Below are 13,177 nucleotides of genomic sequence, written 5' to 3' on the forward strand. Positions count from 1 at the left end.
TTCAGAGATGACAGCCAATCATAGCACTTTTCTTTCTTTCTTTTTTAATTAAACAGATGCACAGGAGGAGTTAGTCACAGGGTAACTAGTCACAGACCAGTTTTTCCATGTACAGGAGGACCATTCAGACCAGTCAGCCAGAGGTGTTTTTATTGGAGTTTTAAAAGCAGGCAGAATCCATAGCATCTTCCCCACTCCGTCCCCTGGGATTTGTGGATGCTGCTTCCTGAGCTCCCACAGTCTAAAGCAGGCAGGGGAGGGTGACGACGGAACTGGTGCAAGGTGTCAGTCTCACCACAGGCACGAGGGGAATCTTGGCTTAAACATACAGGCCTCTCTCTCTCTCTGGCAGCTTCTCCGGACAGATCTGTCTGCATCTGCTCCTCCTCCTCCTCCCAAGAGTATGTGGCTCCCATTTGGTCTTGGCTTGCTGGGCATCAAGGCCTAGCAAACCGTTGCAGATGCCAAGCGCGAAACAGACCGCCCAGCTTCAGGAGGCACAGATAGGGCAAGAACAATGCAGGCTGCCCCACAGCACAGCTTTGGATGCAGCACCGCTTGACCCTGTTCCCAGGAAGCCACACTGGGCAGGAGGCCCCTACAGCACATGGCAGCAGAGCCCTGGGATGTGCCAGGCCCTGCCACCACACTAACATCTGCCAGGCTCTTGTCCTCGACTATGCATCAGAGAGCACGGTGCTGGTATGCTCTCTACCCAGTCCCTGCCTTATTAATAATGGTTGGGGGTGGGGGAGGGAGAGAAGGGAGAGGCTTCCTAAACCAACAGCAGCATTGCGGGCACAGGCAATCCAGTCCTACAGTCTAGCCCATTAACGTAGGCCATCCTGGCTGGTTGCCAGGGGCCCCTGACATTTGCCGTTATTCTGTGTATACTCAAGGGCACCCTTCTCCTATTGTCTCACTTTGCATAGGATTTGCTGTTGTCACCCAAGACTCCGAAGCTGACGGAGGCCTCCATATTGAGAGGCCTTCTGTCCCTGGCAATTCCCACACCCACCCAGGCTCCTCTGCAGCCTTCCTGCTCCTGAGAAGGGCCTCTTTCTCTCTCTTTCCCTCTCCCTCCCCCTCTCTCTGGATGTTTCCCAACACCCTGAAGGCTTGCATCTTTCTGGGATAGAACTATTGGTCCCATTAGCAAGCCAGGAGTGCCCACAGCCCATCATTACCTCAGCCAGAGCAACAAGCTGGAACCAGCAGACGCTTCCCCTGCTACAAGCAATAATAAGGCCAGTAGGCCAACTAAGAGACACATCAAGGTGGACAAATAGACAACTCCCCTAAGAAGCTCTCACCTGATTTGCTGCTGCCTCAGTAGATGGGGCCAATTCAGCCTGAGGGTCTGAGGGATGAGGTGGCCCTCGTGGGGGTCTCTCTACAGGAGAGTTTCGTCGGCGGTAGAACAGCACATAGGCATATCGCGTCACCACCTGGCTTTCATCCACTATAGTGACGGTGCTATCATCAAAGAGCCGCCAACCTGCATAAGGGGAGGAGGAGGAGGAAAGGAGTCAGCGCAAATAGAGTCCTACAAGCGACACACCTCTCTCTAACCCAGTGCAGAGACATGCCTGCCTGCCTGCCTATCACCTGTTCTTCCCCAGTCTCAATGAGGGCAATCACAGTCTCCTAGTTGTACCTCGGAACGTTCCCAAGCCTGAGGAAAGAGCTACACATCCCCCCTTAACATGCTCACCCAAATCTAGCCTACAGCCTGCAAATGAGGTGGCCGCTACTGCCTCACCTTGCTGTCAGATCTGACTGAATTCATGGGTGCTGCTTCCATGGCAGTGGTAACGGACTTGAGGGGCCAGTGAGGAGTCTGCAAGATTGCTAGGAGGACACTCCAGCCTCACTTTTCATCTCAGACCCAGTTAAGAATCAACTGTGAGTGATGAAGCTGGTAAGGCAGGATCCCTGCCATTGTGAAGCTGAGAAGGGTTCCCTCACTTATATGGACAGTCTCCAGTGCTTCAGGCACTGATCCTAAAATAACTCTTTACTTTTAAAATACAGGCGAAGCATGTACTCACCCAAGAAAATCACCAGATTCCCTTCCTCCAAGTTCCACTATCACCTAGTTCTGGCTGAGAAATACCAAACAATGGGAAGAGGGGAGACTGACTGGAAGAAGTTGAGTTTGAGGTAGTTCAGGGCACAGCAGCCCCACAAACAAGCAGCCCCACCCCACAAACAAGTGCTTTAGCACACACTGCCTGCACCTCTGCAAACCACAAGTGCTAGAACTGTGTCCCGTTTCTCTAAGTGGAAAGGAAGCTATATAACTAGCTACCAGACTCTGATCACGTTTCCTCACATCTGGAATAGCAGAGAACAAAAGGTCCTGCTCAGAAACCTCTTCCAGCTAATGTTTCTCCTCCAGAAAAATTCTATATGCTTCCAAATATCCAAGCTGGCTTGTTCTGCTTCCTGCCATTTTTCTAACCCCACAGTGTGCGAGGACAGTGAACTTGACTTTGGGGGACCAAGGAAGAAGCAGCTGCCATTTTGAACCAACTCCCAGCAACTCCCCATTACTCTGGGACCAAACTGTTCTTGGCTGGGGTGGAGGCAGTCAGTCCATCACTGCGCCAAGCTCACTCCCACCACAGAAGAGGGAGGGCAGCTCTTCTTTCTTCAAAGTAAGTGGGTGAGTGGTGGAGGCCAATACTGTACTGAGGAGCAGCCTTTTTCCTACAGTGGAGGAAGGGATCCTTGCAAACGTTGCTTCTCTCACTCACTCCATAGGCAGGGCTATGCTAAACAGCCTAGGAGCCACCTCCCAGTTCCTATCCTGCTTAGCTCCAAGCAGCAGCCGCCAGCAGAGCTCTGCTGAGTGGTTATTCTCTCCAGCCGTCTCCCTGCTATTGCTTTCTGTCCTTCTATGCTTTGCATACAGAGAGTTAAAAAAAAAAAAGCAAGGTTCCCCCATCAGGAAAGAGAGGATGGAGAACAGCTGAGAGCTGTTGTTTGATATGTTGGAGAACCTCTCCAACTGGGGCTGGAGTAATTCTAGAGGGGAATCCACCTGTAGGCCGAGTGCCCTGGGAGCAAAGACCACCTGTGGCGATTGCCCCCACAGATACCCAAGCTGTGACCCAGGCCCTTCTTTGCCCACCCTATGATGATTCCAAGCAAAGTGGGGCTGGCAAGGGTGTCAGGTGCCAATCCCAGCCCCAGTCCAGGGAGTATGGCGTGCTGGGTGAGGGCGGTTCCCCAGCAGTTGGTGCCACCACAGTTGGGGGGTCCTCGGTGCCACCAGTCATAGATGGGAAGGCCCTCTACCCTGAGTTCGGTAGATGGACCTGCAACTTCCCAATGAAGGACTGGGGCCAATATCCAGGCCACGGGTTGGGCATCCCAGAGGCATGGAGTATGGAGGGAAGGTCCAGTCTCAGTCCTAAGGGGGACTCCTCCTGTGGAGGAGTCTCATAGAGCCAAAAGAGGCCCACAGGGCTGGGGATGCAAAAGGCAGGGGTATTCCTCCTCCTCCCTCTCCCTCAGACGGGTTGGTAGTCTGCTGTCATGTGAATAGGCCTTAGTCTCCCTTTTAGCCCTGGCTAAGAAGGAAGATTCCTCCTTTCCTAGATGGATTTATTGATGTCCCTGCTGCTAAGTAGGAATGGTAGGTGCCTCAGTCAAGACTTCTCGCTTCTTGTGTGTCTCCCGGAAGCCCCTACGTGGATGACAGGCATCTGACTAGCCTGTCAGTGGTCACTGGATCACCCAATGCCTCCTCCTACTCACCCACATCAGTACGCTGGCTGTTTTTGTCACTGGGAAGCCGAGCATAGGCTGTATAGTGCCCACCAATCATGCCCCCATAGTGATTGATAACTGCATACAGGTCATACATGGGCACCTGCTGCTCATCCTTCTGGCCAATGCAGAACTTGCTCAGGTCCAAGCTCCTGAGAACAGAGAGAGCAAGTTAGACTGCTGCATACCTTGAGCCAATGGGCATGGGGGAAGCTTAGTTCCATCCCCATCATCCCTCTCTCAGAGGTGGACAGCTTGCCATCCGAGATTCACCTGCATGGAAATCGTCCCTGCTTATTTACTTGGATTTAGATCTCACCCTATCTCAATGGTTCAGGACAGACAGGACTCTTATCCAAACTGGAGTACTGGGAGGGGCTGTGGCTCAGTGGTAGAGCACCTGCTTTGCATGCAGAAGGCTCCACCATCAGTCCCCGACATCACCAGTTAAAAGGATCTGGTAGCAGGTGATGAGAAAGGCCAGTGCCAGCCAGAGTAGACAATACTGGGTTGGATGGTCGAATGGCCAGACCCAGTATAATGCAGCTTCCTATGTTCACAGGAGATTTCCTCTATGGTACCAAGGGAAATATAGGCAAGGGAACCCATTTATACCTTTGGCTGTTGTTTGTCTACTGTGGTGCCCAACATGCCTTCTCAGTGGTGGCCCTGCAGCTCTGGAATCGGCGGCAACTTGGAGTTCAACAGGCCCCTCCCTTCACAGGTCTTCAGGAAAGCTCTGAAGACCCACCGGTTTTTGCTGGCCTTTCCATAAGTTCTTGGGCTCCCGATTTTATTGGTAACTTCTGTGTTTATTGAATTTGTATTAGTAACCTGTGCTTTTATTGAACCTTTAATGCAGCTTACTTTGGGGGAGGATGATGTCAGGGAGCATGACCACACCTTGCCCCTCCGCCAGGGAAGCACTTAGTAAGGTACATGCCCCCCCAAATGGTGTGCTAATGCAAGGGAATCCCTGCTGTTATCTCTAATCTGTTATAGGAGATAACAGTGGGGATTCCTCCCTCTGCCTTCTCCACAAGTCCCCAGGGAACCTCTGGGGTCAGGGCTTGGGGAGGGACCCATGGACTGGATGGAGAACCTCTGTGCATCAGATTAGGCATACAAGCCAGAGGTTCCCCGTTGCTGCTTTAATGAATATGTACTTATAGAATTTTATTTATCGGTTTTTGTATGATTTTTATCTTGTACACTTTGAGAGGGCTTTACCGTTAAAGGCAGATTTACATTTTAAATAAACAGACAAACTCTTGTGGTATTTTGCTTTAAAAAGTGGACTCTGTTCCCTATCCAAACAAATTTCAATCTAACAGCTGAAGGGGGAAACTAAGGGGATGCTGTCAGAACCCTGAACCCAGGATCAAAATGGGAGGATTTCAGAAGAGTCGCCATTAAGCTTTTTTTTTGCAGCAAAAAGGAAGAGAAATATGTGATGCCTTAAAGATTAATTAAGTTTATAGTAGCATGATTCTACTTTTCATCAGGTGAATGGTCACAGAAGGTGATGGAGGACCTATGGATTTACACCTGACCATCTCATGCATCTGATTAAGTAGACTCTTGACTGTGAATATAGATGCTGCAATACAATCATCTTTAAGGTTCCAAAGACCTCTGTTTTTTTTCTTTCCTTCTGAAAGATTCCGTTTTAATGCAGCTTCAGTGCTACGCTCCCTTCAAACTGAGAAGAGGGGACACTCAAATTGACTCTTCCAGCATATAACCTGCCATTTCAGATAAATCACAGGTAAGGATCCAAGGTGAAAGGAAGGGCAACATGGAGCCCCTGCCACCCCTCGAAAATCAGGGGACCCCCATTTGTTATTTCTTCCAAACAAAATGGCATCCGGAGCTGCTACAGAGCACAAAGGGGTCAAAATTAGCTTGTCTGCAAGCTAATTTTGATGCTTTGGGGGCTCCATAGCAGCTTCGGATGCCATTTTGTTTTAATTGCCCCCTCTTTTTGAAACCCATGCAAGTGGGGTCGGGGGGGGGGAATGGCCCCTGGACCTCCTGAAGTTGCCCACCCCTGGTTTGTGCAGAAGGCTGCACAACCTGAACATATACCAAGCTAGATAGTCCTCATGCTAGGACAGGGGCCCAGCATTGCAGCCATGTTTGATCTAGGCTAGGAGGAGGATGCTCTTCAGGAAGATGCTGTGCTATGTCCAAGTGCCAAGATCGGCGGGTGCAAAACATCCCTCACCTGACTGGAAAATCCACCATATCATTGATCTTGTCCCTCCAAATAAAGCTGCGGAAAGAAAAGCGCTTGAGCTGTATGATGAGGACATTGGGCAAGCGCCACAACATGAGCTGCTTAGATGCCTCACGGTGCTGCTTACACTTTGGGCAGTACCTGTGGAAAAGGAGGTGTGGAGACAGAGAGGGTCTGTTAGTACCTCCTGCTGTTAACGCCAAGTGACTGTTCTTTGCCACCCTCTGTTTTGCTGCACAGACTAGGGAAGAACAAGACCATGTGACTTAAGTTTCTGGAACCAAAGGATTTAGAAACAGACTTTGACCCCAACCTACAGTGTGGGATGCCAAATATTGTGGCTGATGACAAAATCTGAGCTTTTAAACCATTTAATTTTTCCTTGCTATGTGGGAGGGATGCAGAACCTCTGGCCCACAAAAGCTTAGGCTCCCTTCCCAAATTCACCATCACTTGGAGGCTAGTCAGAGAGCCCACGTATCTCCAATCACTAGCTGGAAAGACTAGTAGGGATGCCCCTTAATTAGCGCACCAACCCCTCCCAACTGGGAGGGGGAGCTGCATGCTAAGTACTTTGCCTACCCTGCACCCTCCCTAAGTGGGCAAGGCTCACCAGCAATCACCAAGGTGCAGTGTTTAGCTGGGGAAGCCCACGTGCAAAAAAGCTGGACCCTCAGCCAAGACGCTGGGTGGAAGAGCGCTTCTCCATGTGGTGCCTCGGCCAGGGTGGAGCGAAGGGGGCTAAGCCAGGGAAGGATGGGGTTGCATTTCCCCTGAAGGGCCAGGTTCGTGGCTTAGGGGCTGCTCCTGGACTTAGAGGGATGTTGCAAGCACTAGTAAGGTGCCTTTTCTCTAGCTTGGGTTGATAGACCTTGCCTCAGTTAGTCATGCCTTGGTCACATCTCGGCTGGACTTCTGTTAACATGCTCTACGTGGGCCTGCCTCTGAAGACAGGTCAGAAGCTTCAGCTAGTGCAGATCTGTCTGCCTGGATGCTTGTGGGGGCTCAGTGTTTGGAGCAATATTGTATCAACTCCAATGGCGGTCTATTTGCTCCCAAGTTGAACTCCAAGTGCTTGTCTTATTTGGGACTAGGTACTTAGATGAGCCTGCCTGAGCCCTAAGATTGGCTTCAGAAGTCATGCTTATGAACATGCCAGTAGGTACAATTAAGTTGGCAGGGACAATCCTGCTGGCAGGGACAAAAGACGGTGGTGGCGCCCCATTTATGGAACTCACTCCCTAGAGGGATGTGTTTGGCCCCCCTTTTTTCTTTTAGACCAGCGCTGAAGACATTTTTGTTTCAGTCTTCTTTTGGGTTGAGTGCAGTTTAGTTATTGGTATATTTTGTGATTGGTTTAGCCATTGTATTATATTGTTTCATTATGCTATCTTCTAGTGATTAGATTTTATGGAGTTTTTGTGTGGTTTTAATGTGGGATATTTTATTGTACTGTATTAGTTATAACTTTTGTTGTTTGTTAGCCACTTGTGAGAACTCTTTAGTTCTGAAAAGTGCCACGGAAATCCTTAAAATAAACAACAAAGTATACTTTGGAATCCAAAAAATATTTGCACAACCAAAATGTCTACCAATTCCAGTATTTAGATTAATTTTGAGTGTGCAGTTTTAGATTCCATGTATGGGATGTCCCAGCGCACAGAGAAACCTCCCATAAACTCTTCCTTACCAGGCCTCCTCTGGAGCTAACACCTCTGGCTTGGTAAAGAGGTTGAGGCACTGTTCAAGGGTGAAGTGTCCTGCCCTGGCTGCCTCACTTGCAGAGCCTGGATCCTCCACACACTCCAGCTCCTTAGACTTCACCAGCACAAACTCCTTCATCCTGTCATTATTCTTCCAAACCAGGGCCAGAGAACAGTCATCCGTCAGGTCCAGTGGGGCATCTCCTGAAAGGCACAGATTGCAGGTAGTGCTGCCTGTTCCTCCCCACTGGGCCAGCACTGACACTCAAGAAAAAAGAACCAGAGGCAGCCCCCCTTCTCCTGTTTAAGCAGGGTAGATAATGGGAGTATGGACGAGGAAGCACGAGGGATGGGGGAGGCAAAAACAGAAGCACCGATTGCCAGTTCTAGTTTCAATAGCACTTGTGATCAGGGAGAGTTTGCAAGCCTTAACTTGCTCATGACTCACAATGATCTTGTGAGATAGATGACTATTAAACCCAACATTGTACATATAGGAAACTGGAACCAAGAGAGGAAGATTTTTCCACTCCAAAGCCAGCCAAACTGAGCTCCAACCAAAATTCTGCTAGAACACTGGTCTCCAGGTTATTGATGGGGAAGAAACCAAGGCCACTGACAATGAAGTGTATGTATGTGGGAGAGCAGGGAGCGTGAGACACAGATATCTAGAATGCAGCAAAAGAGACACCTCAGGGTCCCATGGTCTGTTTCTGCAACTGTGTATCACAGGGCAGTATCAACTATGAAGGAGAAGGAGACATTAGGAATTCTGGCTGTCAATACTGCGCTTTCCTCCCCTGGACAGGCAAGGCCTGTGAATTCTCAGAGGATGAGGAGATTTCAAAGCAGAATGTTCAGTGGCCATGTTTTCAGTGCTTTGCACTCCTTGTCCCTTTCCCATAAAGACCAGAATGATGCAAAATAATCTATGCAGGTTTGCATAATTCACAGTTCGTAGACTGCAAACTTTGGTGCAGATTTTTCATGACTGCAGCACAAGCTGCGTACAGCCCCAACTACAGCTAGTCAGCAACATGCATACCTGCCCTCTATGGGATCAACAGCACCTTGTATTGGCTTAACGAACTAGATCCAACCCATATTACTATGGAAAAAAACTTTCCCTAAGCCAGTGTAGCTCCCTCCCCAAAAGGCCAAGTCACATTTTCAAGACGCTGCTGCTTTCAGAACACCAAGCTCTTAGATTCTGACCCTCACCTTTATCCTCCAGCTTCTGCTCTTTACTGGATGCATCAATCTTGTTGATGTAGAACTGGGTGACATGGGAACTTGGCCCCTCCGCTGGATGCTGGTAACCAGGGATGGCAGCTGTAGGCGGGCAGAACGTGGAAAGTCAGTGATAGCGGCATGGCAAGCAGGCCGTTCTTTTCCCTGCTCAACCTCTCCGTCCCTTTCCCACAGGCAGACAAGTAGACAAAAAAGTAATAGCAGGAGACCTTATACCCTACAGCACACCTTAGCAATGGAGACCAATGGGGTCTTTGAGAACCACACACACAAAAGAGTTGAATGGCCCCGCCTCAGGGTATGTGTTCCTCAGCAGCCTTGTTGTGTTCTGCTGCTTGGCAGTTCCTGCCCTTCAAAGCACGAGACAAGTGAATATGGAACAAATTGTTCCCCTTGGCTTTGAGGGAGGAAGCGGAGGGAAAAACAAAGTATAACTATAGGAACTTGCTTGATGGCTTGGGGAACTTGGGGGTGGGACCTAGACAGATTTTTTTTTGGGGGGGGGGGGTTGCTTGGCTTCAAGAGTGTCCATAAACATGCCAGGAAAAGCCTCCTCAATGACCTCTGTTTTCATCACCTCCTCAAAGATGCTCTGCAGCTGAGTCTCTACTGGGATCACCACGGTGCTGGTGGTGGTGGGCCTCCCTCTTTCCTCCCACAGGTATTTGCTCTCTGCCTACAGTCTGAGCTCCTGGTGCAATACCTCAGCAGAGCCCCACCAGAAAGCAGCACCAAGGAATGCTGGGATAACAGCCACAATGGAAAATGGTGAGGAACACCTTGGAATGTAAACCACAAAAGCAACAGCTGGGGGGGGGGGGGTTGGATCAGGTCCATGAGGTGTGACTACTTACCTTCAGGCCTGGGGCCTCTCTCATAAAGCAGCTCCCTTTCCACACAGCTCTCAGGCTGTGTGTCCAAGGCAGGCTCAGAGAAGCCTGAATCCAAGCTTAGCCCCGAGCTTCTCCCTGTGGGGACCTTGCTTCGCACAGTGCTGGTATCCCCTAATTCAGGCTGTAGCTCCGGGACTGAGAAAGATGCCTGGGATTCCTGCAACAGATGTGGGGCCCTGGCACCATCTCCTGACTCCATGGCGGTGTCAGCAGCAGAAGCAGCAGCAGCAGACACGACTGTAGCACTGCAATTCCTGGCTGGTGGCTCTTGTTTTTCAGGAGCCTGGGGCTGCAAGCCTTGTTCGGGTGATAGCCTGCCCACCTGGAGGGGTGGCTGGAACACACTGACCGAGTACCTGAGCAGGGAGGGGAAGCAGCCAGTCAGAATACAGCCCTGCAACGTCTAGGCGGAGAATATGCTGTTGGCACTCAGGAACAAAACGCAGCTCCTTTGCCGCCTGGCCAAAGCCTACGAGTGAGCCAGACAGCAACCACTATCCATCTGGCCAGGAGTACCGGCAGTAATCGGGCTGCCTTACCTCGCATAACCTTCCAGAAGCTGGGCCAGCCGTGCATAGGTGAGGCGTGACTCAGGCACACTGATGAGGAAGGGGAAGCCAATGTTCTCAGGACGGCACAATGTTCTGTGGTCAGACCAGTGTGTTCTCTGACACGTTCTGAAAAGCACACACGAAAACCACTCTCATGCAGAAGCTGCATGTGCTTCTTCCACCCCCCACTCCGCCTAGGAGCACAAAACAAGACCTTGGCCCCGGGGAAAAGAGAGGACAACTTACACATTGCAATATCCAACACGGTAGCACCGAGTACAGCGCCTTAGCTTCTCCTCCTCTGACTGCTGTTTCTTCTCACAGGCGGCACATTTGGTGATGGGCACGCTGGTCACCTGAGGACGCTGAGAGGAGCGAGATTGTCCACTTAGTAAGAAGACTGATGGTCATTTTAGATGGAAAATGCAGGCTTCACCCTTGAGGCAGGATAGGCTTCACAGTGAACCCAGCATACCTACACATTCTAAGAGATGGCTTTGTCTCTCCCTCTTGTCTACTCGGTGGCTGTGACCTGCCCCACTTTCTGGCTTAGCCTCTCTTACACCTCTACAGAGGTCACCTACCTGTTGAACTTGCAGCTCCACCACGCGCTCCTTGGCCAGGTCTGGAGAAAGCACCTCAAAGCACAGCAGAAGATCAGTAGGGGAGACTGTGTCCAATGACTGGGAAGGCAGGAACATGCGGTGGAAGCGGTTTTTGATTACCTAACCAAAGAAAGAGATGTCAGATCCTGCTCGATAGAAGCCCTCTCCCCGATATCACATAATAAATATGGTTATGTTGTGACAAGATGTTGCGGTGGTTAATTGCATATATGGCTCTACCTAACCATGCAAAAGAGCAGGTATATTAATATCTGCCACCTTGAAGGTTCAGATCCAACGTACTTCTAATTACCAGATGCTAGGAGCTAAACAGGGGACAAAGATTTGATCTGTGTCTCACATGGCCACTGCCCAAGACAGAAGCTAAAGAAAGCACCAGTCTGATCCAATAAAGCAATCTTATAGTGAACCAATGGAATCTGCAGCAAAATGTTGCAGTGTGGAGCGCTCCTGTTCAGAATCCCAGCCAGAAAGCTATGCCTTTTTCCAGGATATTCTATTCTGTTCCACCACTACCCATCAGCATGCTATGCCCACGGAACAGCCTCAGTCCTCACTGAGCTGTTTTGGATTCCCTGAACCTCTAAAGGTTCTTGGTCCTTCTGTACAAGCCTGCTGTATAAGCCTGGATGGTGCAGTTTGGGCTACATAAAGATCCACACTCAGACAATGAGTTCGCAGTTAGTAATAGGATTGTGCTTGTGGCCGTGGAGCCTCAACAGGCATAGCAATGCATCAGGAAGAGAGACAGACAGACAGGTAGGTGCTGGAAAGGTGGTGGTGGTTGGGATCTCGTCCTTTTTTGTGAAGGGAAAAGGAGGGATTCCCTGGATTCAGCCCTCATCTTAAGAACAGGTTCCTGAGCTTAGTCCTAAAACAATGTAGTCCTAGACTGGGGGGAGGCGGGGCGAGGAAAGGAGTGGGGGGAGGATGGAAACTTGCTGGAGGGAAGAGAAAGGGCAGGACTTGGAGGCAATTTTCTATGACAGGGAAGGTTCTGGGACTCAGCCTCATGTGATAGTCATATGCCATAAGGATCCAGTTAACTCCGGATCCTTCACCGTAAGCATGTGGAGAGATGAGAAGAATGGATAGGCTGTAGGTGTCCCAGGAATGAGGAAAATACAGCCTCCACACGCTCAAGAGGCAGTTTTCTTCATATGTGCCAGGACTTGGCCTTGATAAGCAGAGACCAGAATTTACCCCTGCTGAACCCTAGCACAAATTAAGCCTTGATCAGAGCATCATTTGCTCTGTGGTTTGGCCTTGCGGGGGTTGGGTAAGTATGAAATATATTTGTATACAAGCTCCAGTGAGGAGGGGGGCGATATTCTACACAACCTAGTGACAGGTGGAGTTCAGTGTGTTGGCACTTAAGAGGAATTGTGGAGGCTGCAGGTTGGGGAACCCAATGAGATGGCCAGGAGTGAGAGTGGAGGGAAGGGGCAGAGCTTAATTTTACACAACATCCTCGGGGGAATTTTGTCTGTCAAAAGCTTTGGTGCTACGTCAGTAGATCTCATGCATACTTAATGATTCACTAGTGCCTGAGCTGCCCTGGCCAGATGGAATCAACTAAAGAGTTGTACTATAAAGATGGCAACGCATCCAAAGAAAATGAAAACTCTGGAAGGTAGTGATGAGAGAACAGATCTTTTCTGTGATAGAGCCCCCCGAGGCGCGCGCGCGCGCACACACCCACCCTGATTATGGAATGCTTTCCCCAGGGAACCCTGCCTGGTGCTGCCTGTGCCATCTTTTTGCATCAGGTGAAGACATTTCTCTTCCCCTGGGATTTTGCATAGTTTAATGGTCTGGCCTTGGTGGCTATTTTTGTAGTTTATTTTTATGTTGAAGAGTGTGTGTGTGTGTAGGGGGGATGGTTTTAGGTGGTCTTTTGGATGGTTTTAATGAATAAACTGTTATATACTGCTTTTTTGTAGTTATTTTTTTGTAAATCACTGAGGGACTCCTTTTGGTTGTGTGAAGGGATATATAAATTTAATAAACTAAACTGGAGGCTACTCAAATGTCAGGAAGCCCCTATCCACCCACAGGACAACAAACCTCACCTCCTCTAGGTCCTACCTGCACCCTTGCGACTATGAGAGTACATATATAGACCAGGTAGCAATCC

At 49.8% G+C, this 13,177-nt stretch overlaps 1 protein-coding gene across 6 annotated transcripts in view; it reads right to left on the minus strand.

Annotated features, from left to right (window-relative positions):
- USP19 (ubiquitin specific peptidase 19) overlaps window positions 1-13,177 on the minus strand; it is a 53,785-nt gene that overhangs the window by 14,216 nt on the left and 26,392 nt on the right. For all 6 annotated transcript variants that reach the window (XR_014788589.1, XR_014788588.1, XM_084840648.1 and 3 more), the window contains 9 exons: window positions 10,999-11,139; window positions 10,661-10,779; window positions 10,403-10,540; window positions 9,825-10,219; window positions 8,941-9,051; window positions 7,707-7,923; window positions 6,005-6,157; window positions 3,766-3,929; window positions 1,314-1,498 (listed from right to left, as the gene is read on the minus strand). Coding sequence is in view for 4 of the 6 variants with exons in the window: in XM_084840648.1 (XP_084696774.1) it covers window positions 1,314-1,498; window positions 3,766-3,929; window positions 6,005-6,157; window positions 7,707-7,923; window positions 8,941-9,051; window positions 9,825-10,219; window positions 10,403-10,540; window positions 10,661-10,779; window positions 10,999-11,139 (1,623 nt within the window). In the remaining 2 variants the exon portion in view is untranslated. The remainder of the gene's footprint in view (window positions 1-1,313; window positions 1,499-3,765; window positions 3,930-6,004; window positions 6,158-7,706; window positions 7,924-8,940; window positions 9,052-9,824; window positions 10,220-10,402; window positions 10,541-10,660; window positions 10,780-10,998; window positions 11,140-13,177) is intronic.

The sequence above is a fragment of the Heloderma suspectum genome, chromosome 2 (genome assembly GCF_057233095.1).
Source record: "Heloderma suspectum isolate Gila_16-S chromosome 2, 16-S_ref, whole genome shotgun sequence".
In the NCBI taxonomy this organism is placed as follows: Eukaryota; Metazoa; Chordata; class Lepidosauria; order Squamata; family Helodermatidae; genus Heloderma; species Heloderma suspectum.